This window comes from Sphaerodactylus townsendi, linkage group LG03 (assembly GCF_021028975.2).
Source record: "Sphaerodactylus townsendi isolate TG3544 linkage group LG03, MPM_Stown_v2.3, whole genome shotgun sequence".
Classification (NCBI taxonomy): domain Eukaryota; kingdom Metazoa; phylum Chordata; class Lepidosauria; order Squamata; family Sphaerodactylidae; genus Sphaerodactylus; species Sphaerodactylus townsendi.
The window spans coordinates 133499677-133524281 of NC_059427.1; the positions used below are offsets into that span (position 1 = coordinate 133499677).

Sequence of the window (24605 nt, forward strand, 5' to 3'; positions counted from 1 at the left end):
TTTCTCCTCCCTTAGAAAGTACAATCGTTACCCAAACAGCCCATGCTAGCCTATTTGCATGAGATCTTAGACGCTAAACAGGGTCAGCTCCGGTTGGTACTTAGATGAGAGACCACCAAGGAAGTCCAGGGTTGCTACAGAGGCAGGCTATTGCAAAACATCTCTGAACATCTCTTGCCTAAAAAACCCTACAGGTTGAATTAAGTCAGCTGTGATTTGAAGGGAAAAAAAGAAAAAAAGCAGAATTTAGAAGAAAATTTTTCACAATCTGTGTTCTAATTTTGATAATTACTGGTTAGTATGTTATGGGGGAAAGGTAGGTATATCATGATGTTATATACCCAGTACCACCTGTGCCTGTTTGGGAACTTTGATTTTTGTTACTGGAGTCATTTCCTATCATTATGTGTCTTGGTTGGTTATCAGTAGCCCAAGGAGCAACATATTCTGGTGCTGTTTCTCTGAGAATATGGAGTCTATTCATGAAATGGCTCAAACCTGATCTGACCTTTCTAGCAAGCCAACTGATGATGTAAAGAATATAGGTTTGGTCAATTATTCAAGTGGGCTATTTCAGATTTCCAGGAACCAGTAGGGGTGGGTGAGATTCAGCAAGGTTCAACAACCCTATTTAGATTGCTTTCAAAGTGGAATTGGAAAAAAATTCATTTAAAATTATCATCATATTTACAGTACTGTTAGCCACACAGCATATTAAGCCAAGCCAGTTTTAAAAACACAGTTTTAAAAACACAGGAGTGGTTGGGGTGGTGATTGTTTCCTTTGCCCCCTCCAGCTGCAAGCAGCAGTTTGCGCGAAAGGAATCCTACTGGCAAGAGTTTTTGTAACACTGTCAGATGAATGCCAGCCAAACCACTTAATCAATTGCTCCACAGGCTACAAGAATAATTTAAGAATACTTTACAGGGAAAACTAGTGTGTCAGTGGCATAGATTATCTTTTCATAGTTACCACTGGAAGCAGCAGGATTTTTTTTTTAAAAAAACCCATAAAATACAGAGATAAATGCTTTGCCGCCTGAGGAGGGGAGAATGAGTTTGAAAGTGCAGAAAGACAACACAGACAACAGCCTTGTGTGGAATAAAATCTGGCCACAGCCTGTTGATTGGTATATTGACTGAAGGAAGCAGAGGCACAGCATAGGGGACGAATCCAACACGGTGCAGCACGTCTGATGTCCTGCATTGATCACTGGGCAGCACGTCTGCTATCCCTCAGTAACAACCTTCCCCCAGCCCGATGTACGGGGGGAGAACCAACACCTGGAGCAGCAAGGTAGTGGAAACACGTCAGGGTGAGATCTCACACCAGGGCCTGGACTCAGAACCTCTCTTCCTGGAAGGAAGACAAGGCAGAATAGGGACACGGGAAGGCATGGCCTGCCCTTATAAGGCTGCTGCTCTTCCCCCTCCACCTATGCCACATGCTCATGCTGGCAGCAGAATGGCCACCAGATAGCTGACAACTCTATCCACTTCCCGTTCCCATATGAAAGTGTCCTCCTGGATTGTTCTGCTTCACTGCAGACCATCCCATGACAAGAAGGCCTGTTGGGCTGGATGCCGCTGCTGAGCCTGCCCCTCTCCCTGCCCGCTTCCAGGCAGCAAAAGTGGCCAAGGTAATTCTTGGCTGTACTTTCTGAACAGAGAGTGTTGAATTGTCAGTAGAAAGAGACTACTTGCATTTTAGGAGAAAAATACATCTTAAACTGAGATGCTGTCTTGCTATAGTTGAAGTCTTTTCAGTCTGAACTCTTCTGCCATCTTCTGCCCATAAGAAGTTATTGCTTTTCAGAAAATCTACTTTCCCCATCCTGCCTGTCCTCAATTTGTGTGTATCTGTTTGCGTGCATGCTTCACAAAATGAAACAGGAAAAGAGGGTCAAGGTCCAATTTCCAGCTGCACATCTTTTGCTACACTCACAGAGGTCCACTAACCAGAGAATCAAACCTATTTGGTGTGAAGTGGAAAATGGCTGCATTTCAGTTGTAATTTGAAAACCCAGTTGGATAGATAACTGATCTTCTTTGTGGCATGTGGTTTCAAGTGCACAGACAAGCACAAGCACATGGTTTGAAATGTACAAGCAAGTTCACAAACATGTTCTAAGACTCATTATACTCTCTCTTGATAAATTTCCTCCAGTCTATGCCAATAAAGGCTTGCTTCTTGCTTTTTGTTAAATTTCCTCCAAGGGGAAATAAATGGAGACAAGAGCGTAGGCGCACCCATTGGAGCAATACAAAATCACACACACACACACACACACACACACACACACACACACACACACACACACACAAATAAATATAACAGTAGAGAATGACATAGCTGTCTAGCTGGGATGCTCTTTTGCTCTTAGCTAAAATGATGAATCACTATGTTTATTTCACATTGGAACGAGTGGTTCATCCAAACACAGACATATCATGCCAAGATAAATACCATGGCAGGACTTCATATGAGTCATTTTACTAAAATGACAAATCAGTGACCACAATCAATATCTCGGCCTTTGAGGTAGCAGAAACAATCCTCCCCCCAAAAAACATTGCAAAGCTAAGACGTCAAAAGGGTGACTGGTGAAAAGAAGCTGATTATCAGAATCAGTGATATTTCAAATAATCCTGCTTGCGTTCCCTCTTTCTCAGCCCAGAGGAGATTTCAAGAGACGCTGTACACAAGATATTCATAAAGTTGAATTTGTGAAAATATATAGCAGAAGTTGCTGTAGAATTCCTTTTGAAGCAGACTGTTCAATGCACTAGTTTGTTTGAAATGATCATGCCCTGCACTCTCCATTCATTAATTTCCTAAAGGTCGATTCCCACTTGCTGAAACAACCTAGGTTTAACCTGGGTACTCCCCACAGCTGCTGAATTCGACATGGGTCTGTCCCAGCTTCGCCCCCTCTAACTGTCAAATTTCCGACTCCACTAGGGAGGTACAACTTTTTCAGCGAACCTAAGTCGAACTCAGGTCAAAGCCGGTAAAGTGGGGAATCATCCTTGCCATGACTCTCCTGTTCAGCCAATCACAGTTCAGTTTTTTGGGCATGCTCAGAACGGGAGACTTGTGGCGGGGAAAAACGTGCCTTTTAAAAAACATTTTCCTTCTTGTATACGAAGCAACGGCCATACATATAAACAGTGCATGTTTACATGCTGCTTTTAGCGACGTAGAGCACTGCTTTGTGGCTACATTGCCATTATATAAAAAAACAAAAAAAGGGACACACGTTCATGTTTCCCGCTGTAGAACAGCAGCCAACTGGGAAGAGGTGGCAAGGTGATCCCACCCTCTGAGCTTGGCTCCGGCGGAACAACCTCAGCTGCTGTGGGGAGTAACAACGGAGTCAACCTAGGTCAGTAATTTTCAGGGACCCAGGTTGAACCTAGGTCGATTCTCAAGTGCGGAATCGATTAAAAGCTTAGTTGAAACTAGCAACAAACTTCTAAAAAATTAATTTAATTAAACCAACATAACCAAATGAAAACAAACAGTTGCCAGTAGAGCAAAATGACTCCTTGGGCAAGGGGCTGAATCAGAATACCTTGAGATGGGGCAGTTGCCAGGGCCCAGGACTTCTTTGAGGTCCACTGTCTGCCCATAGGCCTGCCCAGCTGCCTGTTTGTGTACTCTTTCTTCCATCTTCTGCTTGGCACTCCACCAGCCATGGTCTCTGCTGTATGCATCATCCAGCATCACAGGGAAAGCTATTCAGGTGGTGGTTTTTTGGCAGTTGTTTTTTGCTCAGTGTCATCAGAGAAAGTTAATAAGGGAGGGTTTGTAGGCAGAAGAAGGATACTTAGGTCAGTGGGTGGGTGGGAAAGGAGGTGCCAGTGGAGACCTGGTGGTGGACACAGAGGAAGAAAAATCTGGCCCTGCCTCAGGCCTTTGGTTTTACCATGGAGAAAGAGATTTACTCAGCCAGCCCTATCCTTGAGCTGCTATGCCTAGACCCCATTGAGGAGCTGAACACTTCTAGTTTATCTATCACTTCTTGGATTTACTCTCTGCTGTCACCAGCCAATCTTTAAGAGAATAGCAGTGTGAGAGTTGCCCAGTAGATGACCGTTAAGAAATCAGAATCCCTTCCTTTAATTTAAGCCAGGATGAAAGTAGGAGAGTTTTTTCTCTCTCTTGAAACCTGACTTGTTAGTGACCTTCTCCACTCAGCAGGGGCTTTCTGCTTCTTCCTTGTGCCTCAGTAAACATTTTTATGGTTGCAAAGACCCAAATAACTCTAATTTCAGAAAAAATAAATTGTTATTTTAAAAAAATATTTTATTTATTTTTATTTATATATCTGTGCACTTGTTTCCCATTTTTGGAGTATGATCTTATTCTCATAATTTACTGTATTTTACATGATACTACATTTATGATATTTATGTTTGTAAGCCTTTGGTTACTTATGTATTTATATTATTAGATGCCTCATATTGATTCCTAAGACTGGACATGCTACAAAGGCACTGGAAGTGTTCAAGCCCTTTAAACTGAGGGTGAAACAGGTCTCTTATCCTGAATTCCCAGTCTTCTTAATTCTATTTTGGCCACTGACATTAAGTATATCTTCGTTTTTCATACATGACTTACCTTATCTTTGACTCTGCCAGCAATTGTAAGAGGATTCTGGCTATGGGGCACTACTTTGTTACCACAGGGAATCCTTTGGACGTATGATCAGGTGATTTACCAGTGATTCTATTACTTCATAGAATCCTTCTGACTTATTCATTGTTATATGGAATTTTCTGTATTTGATGTGTCAGACTAATTCACTTGTTTGTGCATTTTGGAGTGCGTGTGGTGTACACATTTATATTTTGTGTTTCACATTAAACACAACATATTTTGAATTCTTGTATTTTTGCCTTTGCTTTGGTGTAGTAGGTTTTCTTTTGTCCCTTATATGTATACTGGTGTCATCACACTCCAGATAATCAGATAATCAATCCCAGCAGTTTCATGTACATGATAAAGAGGACAAGATAGGGGTCTCCATAGTATGTACCAAGCCATTCTGTTCTAGCACTTTTGGGTATCTGTCAGTCAGATAGGAATGGATCTATCATAATGAGGTAACCTCATACTCATCTTAGCCAGTGGGGTATTATGGTGGTCAGCAGGATACCATGATGTCAAAAACCATTGAGGAGTTCAGGAGAATCAGTAGAGTTATGCTGTCCCAGCAAATGTCATTCATTAGAACAAACAAGATACTTTCTGTTCAACAACTCTGGTGATCCATTCATGGATCTTGTTGAAATCTTAGGGATAAGTTAGATTAACAGTAGAATGACTCACATACTTCCATGGTCTTTTCACTTTACTGAATGCAGTCACTCAAATGGTAATTTAAATAAAAGAAAAATGCTGGGGAAGGAGCTTTTAATCCATCTTTTATAATTTCCACCAAATTGCTTTTATCCGCACTGGAGATGTTACAGGTAATCTATACAAGGCATTTCTGTATTACTGATTGTCGTATATGTATCACTGAGAAGGCGCTAACTTGGTTCATCTAGTGGGGGGAAGGGTATGGCATTTGCTTGTACCTCCCTACAAGGTGGGATTCAAACATTTTAACAACAGGTTCCGACGGTGGTGGGATTCAAATAATGACTGTTAAAAAGTATTAAAATATTTTTAATATCACTTTTTTATTTTAAGTATTAAAAATATTAATACTTAACAAAAACATTTTAAGTATTTAAAAAGTGATATTTTAAATTTTTACAACAGGTTCTACAGAACCCTTGGAACCCCCTGAATACCACCTCTGATCTCCCTCCACCAGTTTCTCTGTGCAGTCTTCTAGGAGAATGTCCCTTCCTACATCTTTCTTTCCTCTTTCTCCCCCTATTACTCCAACCACCTGAGCTCTAAGCTACACGTTCAACTATTGGGGTGGGAGTGGGTGGGGGGGGGGGGAGAAGCTGAAGATGACCAAAGGACAATACTTCCCCTATTTGGATTCAGTATAAAAATGACACTGATTTGGTAGTTAATCTCTGAAGACACTAGTTTTTTGTTATCAATATGAGCAAACTAATATAGGAACAGGTATCTTTCTGGATCAGATCAAATATATTTATTCTAGTATCCTTCTGTTGGTTACATACTTATGGAAGTATAAATAGTGCAGTTTTGCCATCAGCAAGAGATTTTCAGAGGTACCCTGTTTCTGAACATGGAAATTTCATTCATCTTTTTGTTTACAGTAACATGGGTTATTATTCAACTTGGAAAGGATATGCTGCATTTAGAGAATCATCTCACTTTCAGCAGTTGCAAATGCTACCTTCTTCCAAACTCTTTTTTCAACTAAAAAGGCAACTCCTTGACCAGGAGCTACAAGTTCTACAAGACCAAGTGCGAAGTAACTGTTCCCCCTTCTTTTTTAACATCAAATTCAAAACCAATCTGATGGCAGACTATCTGAGTATACTCCAAGAGCTCAAGCTTAGATGGATATACACAAGGGCTCGTTGTAATTCCTTCCCTTGTTCTGTACTCCAAGGGAGGTTTCTTAAAATTGACTTGCAAGAGCAGAAATGCCCCCACTGTACTATAGTGGTGCAATCCATGGAACATATAATGCTTAACTGCCCCAAATACGAGGAAGCTAGGACTAGGTTTTTGACTCTTCTTCCTGCTAAGTTTAAGGAATAATCTGTTGCTGGGAAGGTTGCATTCCTACTAAACAACTCTTCTTCTGTGATTTTAAATTCTGTAGCGAGGTTCCTTTTAGGAACTTTGGAATAATACCTGTGATGGTTTTATGTATGGAACATTTGTCTGGATAATGCCGGTTGTTATATTGGTATTATGCCTAATAAAGGTTTTATGTATGTATGTACTTTCAGCAGGTTTTTTTAAAGTGTTCATTATTTATTTATTTCAATTTCTAGGATGCCCTTCCACATACGGGCTCAGGGTAGCTTACAACAGTCTGTTTGATACATATTAAACCTACAACAACACATTCTATAAACACCTCACACCATTTAGTCAACATTAGTGGGGGTGGAACATTCTCAACGAACCCCCAATAAATTAGACATTCATATCTGTCAGAAAAAAGGGGGATGGGAGAAGCAAAAGGGAAAAGAATTGGGAAGGGGAGGGGAAAGAGGAAAAGAAGGTCAGCTAATTGGAAACAACTGCAGTTCTCAGCCATAAACCTGGTGGAAAAGCTCCATCTTGGAGGTCATGCAAAATTGTAATGTCCTGCAATGTGCACCTCTTCACCTTCTATAATGCTTCAGGCTGGGAAACCTCACAGACCAGGCTTGTCAGATTTTCCCACCTTTCCCTCAGCCCTGTTCACACCCAGAAGGAAAAGGATGCCCACTGACTTTTATTTCTTTTCCACAGGTACTCCCCTCACAAAGGCACAAATAAAATAAATACTTGAGGCAGATTTAAACTTAAATAGAATATCAGTTTTCTTTAACAAACAGGAGATGGTAAATGGAGAATAACAACTTGGAGATGGATAGGGATGAAGTAAACTAGGCAGGATAAATATACATACACTATTTACAAGAGATCTTGGCAAAGAGACTTATAGTTTTTGGCTTCTTCCGCACAGCACACAAGATTACCAGTTTAGTTTAGATGTTAGTTCAGTTTCGTTTAGATGTTAGCTTCATAGATGGTTCACAGTTTTCCTTTGCTTCGATATTCCGGCTTATGGCTATTCACATATAGAGTCCTAACAAAGCTGAAAAAGCTCTGGCTTTGGTTGAGGATAGCCAGACAGCTTTTGGGCCAGGGACCACCAGTAAGTTGTTACTCACTGGTCAAAGGGCTCTTTGTGGAACAAACTGAGAAATGTAGTCTTGCAGATATGAAGCCCCCAGATTGTTTAAAGGTTAACAACAGAACCTTGAACCTGATCCAGCATTCCACCTGGAGCCAATGCTCATGAAGAAGCACCTGCTGGGTGTGTACCTAACATGGAATTCCAGTCAGGACTTATGCAGTTGCATTTTGCACCAGCTAAGGTTTCTGGGGCAATCTCAAGGGCAGCACTGCATAGAGCAAGTTACTTTAACTTAACGTGGAGGTGGCTGTTACATGGATCACCGAGGCTGAGTAAAGTTGGGATAAATAGGGTGCCAGCTGCCTGGCTTTATCAGGATGGAAATGAAGTGTGATGTCACCATCTGCTAGAACATTCAGATCACTTCTTTATGTCAAAATTAAGCCAAAAAATTAATGTAAGAATTAATTTGTGAGGATTGGCCTGATGGGTCTTATTTAAACATTAGATTTGTTGTGTTCATGATCACCCTCACAGAAATTTATGAACATGGAGAACAGCCCAAAACAAAAAAGTTTGAAAATTTAAAAATGTCAAGCATCCATGGTGATTCAGCATAGTACTGCATGTGAAAGGCATAAAAATAAGATTCACGTATTGTGGGGATTACAGTCCAATAGAGCCCTATGTAATAGCATCTGACAGTAATAGCATCTGGCAGATTGATTCCAACACCTGCGAACAGAATGTCATCAAGAATTTCCTATTGCATGGTGTGTTTGTGGCTAGTGATGAGTGGAGATAAAGAACATGCTAAATTATTCACCTTCAAATGGCCCCTAGAAAAACAGGAGGGGGGCAAGCAGATACATATCTGTCTTATAGCAGACCCTGGAATAGATACCTCCTTTCAATAATATATTTACTTGGATATCTGTTTCTGTAATATTTACTCAAACATTTCCTTCTGATACACATTTTCCACACATCTCATCAGACTACAGTGATCTCACTGCCATGTCTTCTATATTTTAGAGAATGACATGTAAACACTGTTGCTGCAGTTTTACTGCTTTCCTGGCATCTGTCTAATATATACTGGCTGGAAAATTATGCTTGCAATGTACTGGACTGTGTTGCATTAAAGGGTGCTAATCCTTACGATCACACATCCCATGCAATGTGCTAACCCTAACGATCACACATCCCATGCTTAGTGGTGCCGCAGTGGTGCAAAAACCTGCTTAAAAAACATGGATCCTCATGATTTTTCCACTTGGTCACCCCAAAATCACCTGCACAGCACAGCTCATACCCCTAGACACATGCCTGGACACAATAATCCTGCATCCCATGTTCCGTGCCACCACAGTGGCACAAAAATGTACTTAGAACACACAGATTCTCATGGATCCTCATGATTTTTGCATTTGGTCACCCCAAAATCACCAGCACATCACAACTTATGCCCCTGGCAACGTGCCTGAACACAACAATCACACATCCCATGCTCTGTGACACCGCAGTGGTGCAAAAACCTGCTTGGAAAACACAGATCCTCATGAATCCTCATGATTTTTGCACTAAGTCACCCCAAAATCATGGCCTCTCAGAACAGTGCCAGCTGAGCTAGGGGTGGGGGGATGGAGGCAAGGGGTGGCTAGGGGTGGGATGAGGGTGGTAAGGGGTGGCTAGGGGGGGAATGGAAAGGGGGGTGGGGGAATGGAAGGTCTCTGCAGGGCCCCCAACTTACTTTTGGAGGCTCCGCAGCGGTCTCAGGCAACCTGACCTGGCCTCGCTGAAGGAGCAGTCAGGCAGGGGGAGGGGGAGGAGGAGGAGGGATGTGGTGGGCCTCTTTCTTCCCCTTCTCTCCACTCCTGGTTTCCCCCTCCCTGGCAAGCCTGGCCAGCTCCACTTTCCAGCCTGGCCTCCGTCCCTCCTTTTGGGCTCTTAAAGGGAAAGCTCCTCTCAAGAGGGAAAAGTCCTCTTAAAGGGAAAGGTCCTCTTAAGAGCAAAGGTTCTCTTTAAGGGAGTGGTCCTTTCCCTTTAAGAGTCTGAGTTTTAAGGGAGGGGCTGAGGCCAGGCTGGGGGATAACAACAGGTTCTGCGAACTAGAGAAAAAATTAGCTACCAGCTCTAGTGAACTAGTGCGAACCAGTTGAATCCCACCACTGGGTACGCTGTAAGAATAAAGTCCTTACTTTGACAGAGACCAGCAGAACAAGGACAGAAGCAACACTTGACTCCCACCTGACAAAGAAAATTAGCCACCATTTAGATTTGGTCAGCCAACTTAGTGTTAATGGGAATTTAGTAATCTACCCACTTATAGAACAGTGGATTGAGAGGGTACATCCCTTTAGGATTGCATGGAGCACAGCAGAACAGATTAGGTAGCAGATAAGATGAGCTGTGGGCATGGTCTGCTGGGCAATATAGCCCTCTCCTCCCCTCCCCCAGCGTCTTCAATCTAAAGGGGACCCAGGATACTTGCCAGCCACCTCCCAACAATATGCCTAGTATACACCATCAACAAAGGACAGGAAATAAAACATATAGTATTAACAGTAACCCAGAAACGGAATAAAATTAGGTGCCTTGAAAGAAGAGTTGGTTTTTATACCCCGCTTTTCTCAACCATAAGGAGTCCCAAAGCAGCTTACAATGACTTTCCCTTCCCCTTCCCAAAGACACATAGTGAGATACATGGGCCTGAGAGAGTTTGGATTGTGACTAGCCCAAGAAGAGAAAGTCAGATGTGTGAATCTGCCATTGGATAGCCAATAGTCTATAATATTAAGGCACAGAAGGCAGCACTTACAAGATTGGGGTCCAATTCTGAGAAGAGCAAAGCAACTGAGAAATGCTTTTTTGGGATCACACATCCCACAACTTTTGCAAAGAAAACAGAGAAAAACTGTGATTAACTGGCAACCCTCATTACAGGAGTTAGTTCTCTGTAGTGTGACTTTTTCTTCTATCACACTTCTACCCAAACTGACTTCAAGAGAAGCCACTATTATGTCAATTAAACTTTATTCTAGTTACTTAGGATGACAGTACATTAAATGTAGACAATTGCATCATAAACTGCAAGAATAAATTATGTTTGGATATGGGTTATAGCTTATTACTCTTTGATCATAAGTTAATTACTACAATGCTGTATGCCTCTTGAGAGCAAGGCCTTTAACGGGCATGAGGCTCACTGTAAGAACACAAAATGGTCTGATCAAGGATTTTATATTTCTACTGCATCTTATGCAGCAAAATGTTCTCACTGGACTATAGTACATGAAATGTCAGCATAATACTGCTTTACCATATCGTTTTGAGTGGCACAGGTTTCCATATGATGAGAACTAGCAAATATAAAATTGGGGCAAAAACCTAAAAACCAGGTTTGGTTCTAATTTGGCAAACAACATTTGAATACTGATATGGTTTTGCCAAACTGCTTGGAGAAAAATGTCCCTTTGATAGAGCTTAATAGGGTCATTTGCCAGATGATGTCATTTACCGTGCAAAGCTTACCATGAAAACTTAAGCTGAATTCTCTAAGGCAGAATTCTGTCCTTTTGTTTAGGTTACTCTGTAACCTGGTATGCACATTAATGGTTCATTAGAAACAACAGACTCAAATTGACTGTAGCAATAAAAAGTGCTAATATTACAAATCAGATGGGGGAAAGGGCAGTTTTAAACCAGATAATTTAAAATGATTTTTATGCTGCCTTTCCATTATTTCTTTGATTTTCAAAACTAGCTGTCCCTGCCACTATTCCTAAAATGGGTGCTTCTCAGGAAAATGGTTGAAAGTCATTTTCTCTGTGTTAGGCAGCAACAGAAGGAGAGACCCTTGAAAGACAAATTGTATTTTTCTGTTTAAAATATTAAATCTGTTGATGTAGAGAGTTACAAGTGAAGACCTGCAAGAAACTTGCAGAGAGGGTGCATCCCTTCCCTCCCTCCCATTTTGTTTTCTTCTATCTTCCTATGCCTATTTCTCTTTTTCTCCCTTTCCTCTTATATGTCAACCTATCATCATCGGGCCCTCACCTTTCTCCATCAATCTGCCCCACTTCTCATCTGTCAACCTTCTCATGTCCCTTCCCCCACCCTTTCTCCATTAATCTGCCCATCCTCTTTTCTGTCAACCTGTTCCCTCTCTATTTGTCCCAGCCCCACCCCTTGTCAATATTCTCCCCCATATCTCTTCTTTTGTCTCCCTTTTAACTTTACCACCCATGGCAGGTGTAGTGTCAGGAAGCTGATCCAGGCTGATTCCAGATGCTGATGCAGCAGCCGAGCTCTTTGATGATGATGCCACCAGTCCTGGGCCTGGAGAAACTCCTGGCCACGGCCACCAGCTATGGTGGAAAAAGTAAGTGCATTGTCTGCACCTCCACAGATAATGCTTTTTTTTAATTTTGATGTGGGTAAACCTCCCCCCAATGTAGTTTCTAAAATGTCAGATTTTTCTGCAAATCTGGATGACCCCCCCCAAGTTTGCAGAAACATCTGTTTAGAGTCAGTGTGGCCCCAATCTGAGGATTTTGGATATCTGCAGATAAGAGCCACATTTGTGAAACAGTGTATAGATTTGTAGAATACAGTGTATAAAAAATAAACTTTAAGCCTACAAACTGCTGTTTCTCTTTTGGCACAGGAGAGGGTGCTATAAAACAAGCACTAGAAAAGCTACTTCCCCAAGATTCTATGAAAACAAAAAAAAATACTTTCAAAGAAATAGAAATAGATTTTTTCCTTTAAAAAACCTCAATGTGTCATTTAGTATAATTGATCTTCATCAATTGCCTTCACTGTTCACTCGCCAACTTGCCGTACAAAACCATCTCAGAGTTTTAGACAAATAGATCAAAAGGGAATATGTGAACGAATTTTTTTCCTTGCATATGACTCTGATACAACTTGATGGTACTTAACTCACACATGTGTTAAGTAAGAACATAAGAACAAGCCAGCTGGATCAGACCAGAGTCCATCTAGTCCAGCTCTCTGCTACTCGCAGTGGCCCACCAGGTGCCTTTGGGAGCTCACATGCAGGATGTGAAAGCAATGGCCTTCTACGGCTGTTGCTCCCGAGCACCTGGACTGTTAAGGCATTTGCAATCTCAGATCAAAGAGGATCAAGATTGGTAGCCATAAATCGACTTCTCCTCTCTGTCCAAGCCCCTTTTAAGGCTATCCAGGTTTAGTGGCCATCACCACCTCCTGTGGCAGCATTTTCCAAACACCAATCACATGTTGCGTGAAGAAGTGTTTCCTTTTATTAGTCCTAATTCTTCCCCCCAGCATTTTCAATGTATGCCCCCTGGTTCTAGTATTGTGAGAAAGAGAGAAAAATTTCTCTCTGTCAACATTCTCTACCCCATGCATAATTTCATAGACTTCAATCATATCCCCCCTCAGACGTCTCCTCTCCAAACTAAAGAGTCCCAAACGCTGCAGCCTCTCCTCATAAGGAAGGTGCTCCCGTCCCTCAATCATCCTCATTGCCCTTCTCTGCAGTAAGAATTTCGTGTATTTTTCAGATTGCTTTTTTACTATGAGTGGTGTAATCAGGTGTTTATTATATCTTCATTACATGAAGCAAATTGTTCCAGTCAAGATTGTTAAGTTAGTTTCTTGTTTTAGTTAAAACTGGGACCCTGGAAGCTCAGGAAATGTGCAAATTGACCAACACCCTCCTGCAGCTTTCCTGAAGACATAATCCCATCACAGACCACAATAACATTGAACTTATCAGCAGAACATGACAAAGGAACCAGGAACAAGGTACAAAGGAATACCCCTAAGGACTGGAAGCCCAGCCTTGCTTCTTTTGTTCACTATGGACTTTAGCTTTGGGCAGAGAATTATTCCCCCACTTCCTTCCTGTTGCATCATCATCTCAGACACCCAAGGAAGGAGTTTGAAAGAGCCAATCACAAAACTCTGAAGACCTTGTACTACGTTTTGGAGTGTTTCTATTGGAAGTTAAGCAGTGGTGGGTGGGGCATTCCTGGGCGGGGCTGTGGCAAGGACGCAGCCGCTGCACCGGTCCTTGGGCGGGAAATGAATGCACACAGGCGCAGGCTGCCACGCACGTCAGTGCACCTCCTGCTAGACTGCTTCAAGTTCTGCGCGCTACTGCTGAGAGGAGGGGAGTAACTGTAAGGAATTCCAACGAGGCAGAAATAAAAGGCTTTTGGTTGAAAGACCATTTATTCAGACATCTTAGAAAGCTCATACACACGGCATGACTGGAATGGGGCCTCCCGCTTAAACTACAGAATATAACCCCCTTGTCCCATCCCCCTCCCGGTGTCTCCAGTCCCATTCTCATGGGAACGGAATTCTCATCTCTCCCTAGAAAATACGCCCACTAACAGTGTGGTTGCTTTCTGCGGATTCTGGCCCGTCGCATACGTGCCGAGGGAACTCGGAGGTCAAAGGCCAAAGCGGCTGTGAAGAGATTCAGCACTTCACTGAGATCTTTACACTCTGCCTCTCTAAGAAAAAGGAACCCTTCCCCCCGGTTTCAGTGGAAGAAGCGATGAAAGGCAGAAATAATGGGGAGGGGCGTTGATATTTTTCGAATAGACCCATTGATTATGGCCGGAGGAATTATCCCACGCAGGAAACTAAGTATTGCCAAGCGATTGCGATTAAAGAGAGTCCAGAATAAGCGTCAATTTCCATAGTGCTTGTGGCCATCAATTATGATTGGTAAACGTGGGGGTCTCTCGGAGGGTCGTGCCAAGAGCATCGAGGCGGGAGCCTCCTTGAGAGCAAACTGGAATGAAAAGAGCCGGGGATGGATATTACTTAAGAGGAATTAAGAGAGCAGTTCTAAGCTTGAGCAGTAACATCATTGATCACTTTTGTAATTCTAAAAGCGGACCCGCAATTTCTTGCCCAGTTTTGAATATTTGTGAGAGCGTCTCTAAGATTCTTAGTAGAATAAAATAAACCCAAAGCCCACCACACGTAAAGGGGAAGTCAGAGCGATGTTTATCATACCTGAAACTTTTGTGAGTCCTTGGCTTGTTGCAGGGGCAGTCTGGACTGTCTTCCACCCTCAGCCAAAGGGATGTAATCCATTGTTTGAACTCTGGAGGGATGCTTAAGCGCCTCCGTGGGCAGTTGGGGCAGTGGTGGAAAAAGAGCGTGAACCACAATTTCAAAGGGGGTTTTCTGTGTGCTACTATGAATGGCATTGTTGTAAGCGTACTCTGCAAATGGGATTAACTCGCACCAATTGTCTTGATGGTAGTTAGTGTAACAACGTAAATACTGCTCTAGAGTTCTGTTCGTCCTCTCTGATTCACAGTCACTTTGAACGTAGTAGGGGGCGGCAACCGCCGGGGTGGTTCCCAACAAGCCCAGGAAAGCCTTCCAAAATTTGGAGACGAATTGGGGCCCGCGGTCGGACACCACCTTGGAGGGGGCGGAGTGTAGGCGATAGATATGTTGAATAAACAATCGCGCCAATTTAGGGGCAGAGGGAATGGTGGTGCAGGGGATAAAATGTGCTTGTTTGGAGAACAGGTCCACCACTACCCATAAAACAGTGTTTCCCTGGCTTTCCGGCAAATCCGTAATAAAATCCATTGAAATAAAAGGCTTTTGGTTGAAAGACCATTTATTCAGACATCTTAGAAAGCTCATACACACGGCATGACTGGAATGGGGCCTCCCGCTTAAACTACAGAATATAACCCCCTTGTCCCATCCCCCTCCCGGTGTCTCCAGTCCCATTCTCATGGGAACGGAATTCTCATCTCACTCTATGAGATAAGCCCTCTAACAGTGTGGTTGCTGCGGATTCTGGCCCGTCGCCCGTGCCAGGGAACTCAGTCAAGGCCAAACGGCTGTGAAGAGATTCAACACCACTGAGATCTTTACAGTAACTAAGGTAAAAATCACGTGGCAAAATCACCAATTAGTAACCCCCTCTCGGCACACACAAATAATTAGTAACCTACTCTCGGGAACCTGTGAGAACCTGCTGGATCCCACCTCTGAAGTTAAGTTTCTGTATTGTATTTTGTGTACCCACCCCCTTTCCCCTCCCTTTGATCTACCTGTATAAAAAGTCTGAGTTTTGCTCTGCCCAGTGCAGTGCTTGCCTGGAAGGAGCTTGAAATCACAGTAAAGGGCCTCAGCTTTGTAGGCATGATGTCTCTGTGTTCGCCCACTGCTGCCCGCTCATTGCTGAAATCACTGAAGTCACTTCTTGTTGCCCTGCCAGTGGGTAACAATAGTGCCCAGGTAAAGCAGTGAACCCCCCCCCACATTTAACACTGAAGGATCCTGACCTCCTGGGGTGGTGATAGCTACTCCATGGCTTCCCTGCCCAACTGGGGAGCTTCACTTGCAAAATGGCAGCAGGTGCTGAGGGAGGGGAGGGAAGGTTCTGGTTGACTCTGGGAAGAAAGAGCACGGGTGAAACAGCTGGGAGCCCTTGAGGTGGCCAAAGTCAAAGTGGCTGGGGGCCTCTCAAGGGCTCTGCTACACCCCTTCCCTTTGCAAGAGGGAGTCCAGGCCTAGCTTTTGACCATAGGACCTCAAAGGCTGAAGGAGGGCTGAGTTGGGCAAGCAGTGTAGCAAGCCAGGTGAATGGGGCAGATCAGGCAAGAAGTGGACGAGTTCAGCTGGGGGCTGGGCATGAGGGGAGGGGGGCAGGGGCCAATATACTTTTAAAATATTCCACTCATTTTTAAATATTCCCCTTCATGGCAAAGCTTAGTCTACTCTGAAAGCATCTTTGTCCCCAGAAACAAACATCATGGTAATGGATGCAGAAGTTCTTTGTCTGTGGCAAAATGCCAGTTGCCTATCAAAGAGCTAATACTAACATTCAAGTGAGTTTTCTCTGATTAGGTGTTTTTGATTGGTTTATTTGGACTGATTCACATTCTTACTGTGTGTCTTACTTCCCAGAAGTCCTCCTGTCCTATATTCCCAAGGAACTATACTTTTCTCCCAATCATGACTTGTGATATTTACTGTGGAAGAGACCATATTAATTTCCCTCAGTATATTTGGATGGTCTATCTGTCTCCAATTTGTACCTGAGATCTGTAGGTAGAAGAGTCAGGGGTGTCTCTAATCCATGGGAAATAACCAGATTTTCTGGTTGGCTGCTTCTAACAGGAGCTTGCCAAGGAAGGAGAGAGTTGTTTATTCTTGTCATTCAGTTTCTTATTGTTATGGTTAGAGTGTCAAGTAAATTCCACTTTTTAATGGTAGTGATTTTAAGAATCCACTTTTGTGTCCTATTGTGGTTCTTGGTCCGCCATTTTTATTTCATAGAATACACGCATTTTCTGTGGCACAGAAGCATACATGATCTTAGAAATACCACAAATAACTGCTGGAGGATGTGCTGTGTTTTCATCTGGAATCTTGTTTAGCTTAAATAAGGGAACTGTGAAACAAAGATTATATTGGGAAAAATGCAGAGGCCTCTGTCTATGCTTAATGGCAGATGTAATCCTGGAAATTCTAACTGCAAAACCTAGTTCTTCCTTTGTGGAAGCTTCATCTTTGAAGTGTATCTGAATTTATCCAATGTGCCATGACCTAGTTTCAGTGGCCTCATAGATGTGCTGATGCAAATGTGATTCTGTTGCATTTTTAATTGCAATAAGTGTGTTTACATTGAAGAAGACAGCAGTGACCTACTTTTTCTAGAAAGAGAAAAAAGGATTCCTGTAACCTGTTTGTTTTTGAATGAATGAATGAATGAATGAATGAATGAATGAATGAATGAATGAATGAATGAATGAATGAATGAATGAATGAATGAATGGGTGGTTGGATGACTGCCAGGGATTTTAACCAAAAAATCTCAGAGGATGTTCTTCTGATGACCAGAAATCTAACTTCTATAGGCAACACCTCTCATAGGCTTTGTAAGCATGTGTGTGCAATGTAGGAAGCTTGCTGTTTCAACTGGAAGAAAAGAGATAATTGAGTTTTTCCATCTGGAGTCAGCTAAAACATAGATTTGGGAGCTCTGCTTGCTGGAGCAATCTCATGCAGGATTGGCAGGTGAACTACTTGCTTATATGAGTCTATTTGTCTTCACGATGCCCTGCTTGTATATGTTTAAATATAAATATTGCAAAGACATCTTAAGTTTCCAGTTTTCTCTTGTGGGCTTAACAGTAATGTTCAATTTGTTGCTTTTGTTGATGGAACTGTTGTTCTTTCCACTTGGGAGTCACACAAGGCCATTGAAACTTGACAGTAGCTGTCACTGTAATACAAATTCTGACCACACTACATTTTACATTTCCATGGAGCAGTGTTTCCCAACGATGGGTTGTGACTATGGATGCCAGCTTCCAGGTGGGACCTAGAGATCCCTGGAATTGCAGCTCCTCTCTAGACTACAGAGATTGGTTCTCCTGGAGAAAATTGATGCTTTTGAGGGTGGAGAGTATGACACTGTATCCACCCTAAAATATCCAGGAGTTTCCCAACCCAGAGCTGGCAATCCTACCCACCCACCCCACATCCCTGCCAGTGGCCAAGGGAGGATCTGGCAACCCTAGTTGTGACCTGTAAGTGGGTTGTGGGCTCCTTTTGGCTAATGGCAGCTCTTCCTTTCCCATTCTTTCCTGGTGCCAAGCTGAACTCATGCTGAATCCTTCAGTTGCAGTAGGTGGGCCATAGCAAGTCAGCCAGCCAGCCAGCCAACAAACTGCCTGTGTAGTAAGCAAAGCTGTAAGTGGTGAAGTTGTACTGAGCCGGGAAAGGGGAACACAACATACCTTCCTTCCTAGCACAGAAGCAGACTTTCCTCCTCTTCCTTTCCCTTCTCAGTAGGTAGCTGAGGTTAACTCTTGGGTGCTTGCAAAACACATCAAGTGGCAGTTTTGGCTGCAGCAAACTGTTTTCTTCCCCTCCCCCCTTCATTTGCTAGCTGATAGGAAAAGGCAGAGAGGGATGGAGGCTCTGCAGTGGGGGTGAGAGTGAGTGGGAGATAGTAACTTGTTTGGACCTTGTCCCTCCCCACCTGGGTTAGGCAAGCTTAGCAGCTGATTTCAAGCCCCTCCCCTAATTTTCCCAGGGGACTCTGTTTTGCCACAACTTTAATGGCTGTTCTGAGTGTTTTAATCTTTTTTTATTTAAAAAAAACCAGGAGCTCCTTGCCTTGCTGCACTGTATTTTTTTTATTTTCTTGAGTCAATTCCTCCCCATTTCCTTTGTTAACACCACCTAGCTGTTTTTCAGGGGTTGGTCACTGAGGGGCATTTTAAAAGCCATTTGTGAATTAAGCCTGCTGTAGCAGTTGCAACAAATGGCCAAAGGCACAAGAAGAGAGAAAGCTGCTGGCATGTCTCCCAGGCTGTGTGTATGCAAGGGCCTCATGTGCTTGTCAAGTGGGGAAGGCCGGGGGGGGGGGGGTCACTGGCAATAATGCAGAGATTATTATACTTTGGCAGCCCGCAGGGAAGAAACATCAGGACCAAACTATCTTTGGCTCATTGGCCATTTGTGCATGCACTACTTACCCCACAGCTGTTTGCTTCACCATGTGTTTTATAATAGGTGTTTGTTTACACAGGGATTCCCCTCCTGCAAAGTGTCCCTAGCTGAGCCCACTCATCCTTTTTTGTCCTTTCCATGCAACCTCCATCTGGGGAAGTTGCCAACTGTTTTTGTTTTGGTGCCAAACTTTGGTTTTTGAATTAAGGTTTTGTTTCGGCACCAACAAGTCAGGAGGCATCCTTTCACCATTGGACAATTGCTATGTAAGTTTTGTGTTAAACATTTATGTCAAACTCAGCTTGGAAATTAAAAAAATAAAAGCAGCCTTTTGGCCCTTTTAAAGTGGTGGCTGGAAGAGCAGGAGAAGCTGCTGTTGTGTGGGTGGGGAAAGGCAGGAAGGACAAGAAACCAAAAGAAAATGAAAAGCATGCTGATTTCCTTCACTGTCCCTGTGAAGGGAGAGCAAAAGTCGCACTTTGACAGCTTTTTGAAAATGTGGGGATTCTCTGATCTGAGAGCATGGTGAGTTCCGCAGACAAGGAACCATTTGGTTGCACATTTCCCAAGGTCTCTTGGGAACTGTAGTTCCTCAGGCAATATTTAGCCTGAACTGTAAATAGGCCACTTTGTTCAGCCTGAAAAAGTACTAGAAAAAGAAAAGGAACTAAGGTAAATGTGGGAAGGGGGCGGAGGCAGGTGCCACGAGGGGGCGCAAGGAAAAGTGGAGGGGCAATTTTCCAGGGGGGCCCCAGCCGTGCACCCGGTGCACAATGCACCCCCTGCCACTGAATAAAACAAGTGTTCTATGTCTGGAATGATAGCCCTTGGGAGTAGTTTGAGTGTTTAGGGACAAGAATGGCCGTCCCCAGACTGAAATAACAGCTCCTGGGAGTAGCATGAGTGTTTTGAGACTACAATGACAGGCCCATGAGTGGAATGATGGTCCCGAAGAACAAAATCAGTACTCTGAGGCTGGAATGACAGCCCTTTGAGTGGAATTATGGTCATTCCAATCTGCTTCTCCTGGTACTCTCATTCTATTCTAAAGGCTGTCATTCCAGTCTCATAATTCTCATGCTACTTCTAGGGACCACCACTCCACTCTGCAAATCCCAACCTCTTTTCCATGTTTTGCTTTCTTAACTACTGCTGCATAAGAAGAGGGTGGAACCATGCCACTGTGTGCCCAGGTGAGAAGCTAGTCAAAACCCACCTATCTGCTTCTGTGTGTTTTTTTCTAAAACAAATCCTATTTAATTCAATGGGGCATACTTATAAGACGCTGTTATGCCCTTCTTCCACCCTCTCTTTCCTTCCTTCCCTCACTCTTTCTTTCAGATCTTACCCCCCCCCCCCCGGTGTCCTTGCATGTCCCAGTTCATAGTAGGACCAAGTGTGAGGTATTCTGTGGATTCTTTGCCAAAGGCATTTCCATTGCCTTTTTTCATTTATTACAATTTATAGAATAATATTACTGCCTTTATCACACTCCTGGTCATGGTGAGGGAGGGCGGCTGCCCATACCCGGGAGGGTGGGGGGGAAACACAGATTTTTGCCCTGGGCAAAATACGCCTCTGCTGCTAAGAACCTACAGTCCACAATTCATGTGACAATAAATCAGTGGGTAACTATTACTTCTGCCCTTGCTGAAAATGTCCCATTGCATTTTTCTAAAGTATACTTAGCAGTATCTACGCAGCTTCTCTTCCTATACCTCTTTGTGGGTAAAGGCTGGGAGGTTAATGAAAGTTGCTGGGAAGTGTATTTCTGCTATTTATATTTTCTCACATGTACAAGTCAGGAGGGCATCCTTTCATCATTGGACAATTAACTATAAACCACAAGCCCAAACCAGATTAAAGGTTGCTTATTTCAAAAAAGAGTTTCAGGGTTTTTTTTCTTCAAAAGTTCCAGTAACAAAGCTAGAACATGTGTAGAGTGCATTTAACTTACCACTAATGGTGCAATTTTATGCATGTTTAATCAGAAGGGGAATCCTCTAGGACATCAAACAAGATCCTCTGAAGATGCCAGCCACAGACGCAGGCGAAACGTCAGGAGAGAATGCTGCTAGAACACGGCCATACAGCCCGGAAACCACACAGCACCCAAGTGATTCCGGCCGTGAAAGCCTTCGACAATACAATAATCTCATCATCATGTACCTTTTCAACAAATGTGATTTTTGTGAATGTGTTTAGCCATTATACTCAAACCATTGGCTATTTTGTGCATAGAATTAATATACAATCACTTGTTATCTTGATTTGCCTGGCATTAGCTTCAGGGATGAATTTCTCAAAGGCCAGAGAGAGTTTAAACATAGCCAGAGTTCTCCTTCTATCACCCAGGAGAGTAATATTTTCTTGATTAGAACTTCAGATTCTGACATTGGTAATGTGAGATTTGGTGAACCTGGTTTGAAACTGAAGTTTGAATACCTATTAAATGGGGACAGAAGCCCTTTAACAGATCAACAAATGGAACCATTTTCTTAGAGAGACATTTTCTTAGAGATATACTTCAAAAACTCCTTGCTAAGACACTGTTTTAATTATAACCAATCAAGGACTTTTCTCTTTTAATTCTTGTACATTCCTTTAAAAAGTCTGAATACATACTTAATACATAAACATATACATTTTGACAAAAGAAGAAAAATAATGTCCAAGAGAAAATACAAAATAGAGTATTTACATATTTTAGAATATACAAAACAAGGTTCTGAATTTAAAAGAAAATTCTGAATGAACATTGCCTGTAATTAGATGGAGCCTTAATAGCACCTATTTGTTCAGTTTGTTATAGCTAGATCATTTTCTTTGTGTGCATCACTCGGCTGAAACGAAGTTACACTTCAAACTGTAGTATCGCATTGTTGTACTGGAAACAACAGGGGCATGTCCTTCAAAAACTGAACTGTTACATAAAGAAAGAAAAGAAAAAATTCCTGATCTGGAGTATAGGAAAGAAAGTGGTATAAGTAAGTTGCTTTCCTTGGAGATCAGTAAAAAAAAAACAACCCTGAAAAAATCAGTTGTAAAAAATTTGAAAAATCTTAATAGTCTACTTCATATGGCTACTTACACATCACCACTTCAATCCATACCATGTGCACCAAAGCATGCTTCTGAGTACATATCCCTTGCTGCATGGAGAGCTACATGGGCAACTAATTCTGCAGCCAGGGCAACATGCATGGAGCTTTTTTTTAACAGCTAAAAACTCATGTGAGTGACTGTTCAGAGGGGTAGCCTTGCTTTAGTTCCACTGCTTACTCTCCTTCACCCAAATGTGGCAATGGTTTTTAGCTTTTAAAGAAAGGTTTCTGCAATCTACATGCATTCTGATGGACTGGAGTGTCAATAGTTTTGTATTTAGACATAGTGAAACAGTATAAGCAACTGGAATATTCGAACCATGATAATGAAACAAATACAATATGAGGAATATATTTCATTAGTACTTGGAAATACAGTGCACATCAATGATCAGTATACATAATGAGAAACTAAGTGCTCATATCACATGTATAATTGGGAGGGTAAGCAAGTACTGATATGAATAGCTGCACAGATCCCATATAGTCATTGAGAACAGAAATCCTTACTGCTAAAGAGTGAGTGGGGAGTTCTTTATGTTTAACAGAGATAATTACAGATATGCTGAAAACTTTGATTTGTTTTTAATTACAATACATTGTAATTTCAAAGGAAAAAGTAAAAAAAATTCTGCATATCTTAAGCTTTCTGAGCAATGAAAGATCAGAGACTGATAATGTTTACATTTGGTGCACTTCTCTGAATAATCTGGTTGTCCTCTCAACAGGTAATATACACACAGTGCAATGTACAGATATAAACATTTCTTTTCCTGCATACTTTATTTACAAAAAAGAGACAGAGCTTTATACCAGCATGACCAATAAATCCTCCACAGCTAAAGTAAATATCCCAAGCAGATTTATTGTGATCAGTTCCCAGTTGGTAATATATAGCAAAATTAATGAAACCAGGGATTTATATATTTTTAAGACAGAAGGCTTGATTGTCACTAGGTATAGTTGTAGCCCTGGCTCCATTAGCTATCAGGCTGAATTAAACAATTGAGATGTTATCTACAAACCTCAATCTGTCATTCTTGTTTCTTATGCAAAACTGAGTCCATTTTGAGTCAGATATTAGAAGAGTAAACAACGTTACACCAGTAGAGCATCAGGCACTTTATTTTAAGATGCTGTACTTTTAATGCCAGAGAGATTACCCTACCTGGGAAACAGCCAAATTGGACTAAGCATAATCAGACTGGAAGGGGAATGCCAGCGAAGGTTACGTGCCTGGCTCCCAAGAAAACACACAACCTTATTTCACACAGCTAAGAGGAAATTGTCATCTATGTTCCAACATGAAATATCTCCAAGCCATAACTTGATGGGCGTATTTTTAAATAAAATGTCAAGCAATCTTGCAATTTGTACTTTTTAAATTATTAATCACAGTATTTACTCCTCACTATTTAATGTTTACTATTTACTCCTTTATAATCTGATAATGTTTCACAGACAAAATGAGACAAACCCACAAACCTTTGATTTTTTTTAAAAATAGGACTGTCATTCATTCTGGTGATGTCTTTCTGGTTTCAAATTCTCTTAAGTATGATCCTGTGACTTTTCCACATCCATGATATCTCTCTGAGTCAAATAAATTTGGGTATATGGAACAGCTGCAGGATCAAAACAGCAACTGTAGTATACTAGATATGCATCACAGAAGGGGAAAACCGTCTCTAGGTAATATCATTTACTAATTGTATAAATAGAGGCAGGGCTATCCTGGCAAAGTACCCTTTTTTAAAAATACAGACTCAGGACATTACATCATTCACCTGCTTTTTATTCATCCCAAACTGAGGGTATATTCTTGCCATTCAGCATGGAGAGGATGACATCTGGTCATAATCTGGACATTTAAGGAGAGCAGGGTAATTACTGTTCATCTGAAGGGAAGCATCACTGGAGATATCTGAAGGACTTCGCCCACGTACCCACGTATCTGGGTGGAGGAATTGCCCAGAGTAGTCAGAGCAGTTGCTAAGCCGTGGACGGTAGTAGCCGGGATGAGGCCTATACATCTCTTCAGCAGTATATCTCTTCATGAACAGGTAGACAGACATGACACCTGCACTCTGAAGGGCGGGGGGGAAGTGAGAAAGAACAAATGCTGTAGTTAGGCTGCTTGAAGGTACTTGGGTGGCCAGCCACTGAAATAATAGCCCCATGCAGACATCATGTCAAAA

General features: G+C 42.3%; 1 protein-coding gene across 2 annotated transcripts in view; it reads right to left on the reverse strand.

The window, feature by feature from the left end:
* Positions 1-21838: 21838 nt before the first annotated feature.
* CACNG5 (calcium voltage-gated channel auxiliary subunit gamma 5) overlaps positions 21839-24605 on the reverse strand; it is a 42280-nt gene continuing 39513 nt past the window's right edge. For both annotated transcript variants that reach the window (XM_048491235.1, XM_048491233.1), the window contains exon 6: positions 21839-24494. In XM_048491235.1, the coding sequence (XP_048347192.1) occupies positions 24237-24494 (258 nt within the window). In that variant the 3' untranslated portion in view covers positions 21839-24236. The remainder of the gene's footprint in view (positions 24495-24605) is intronic.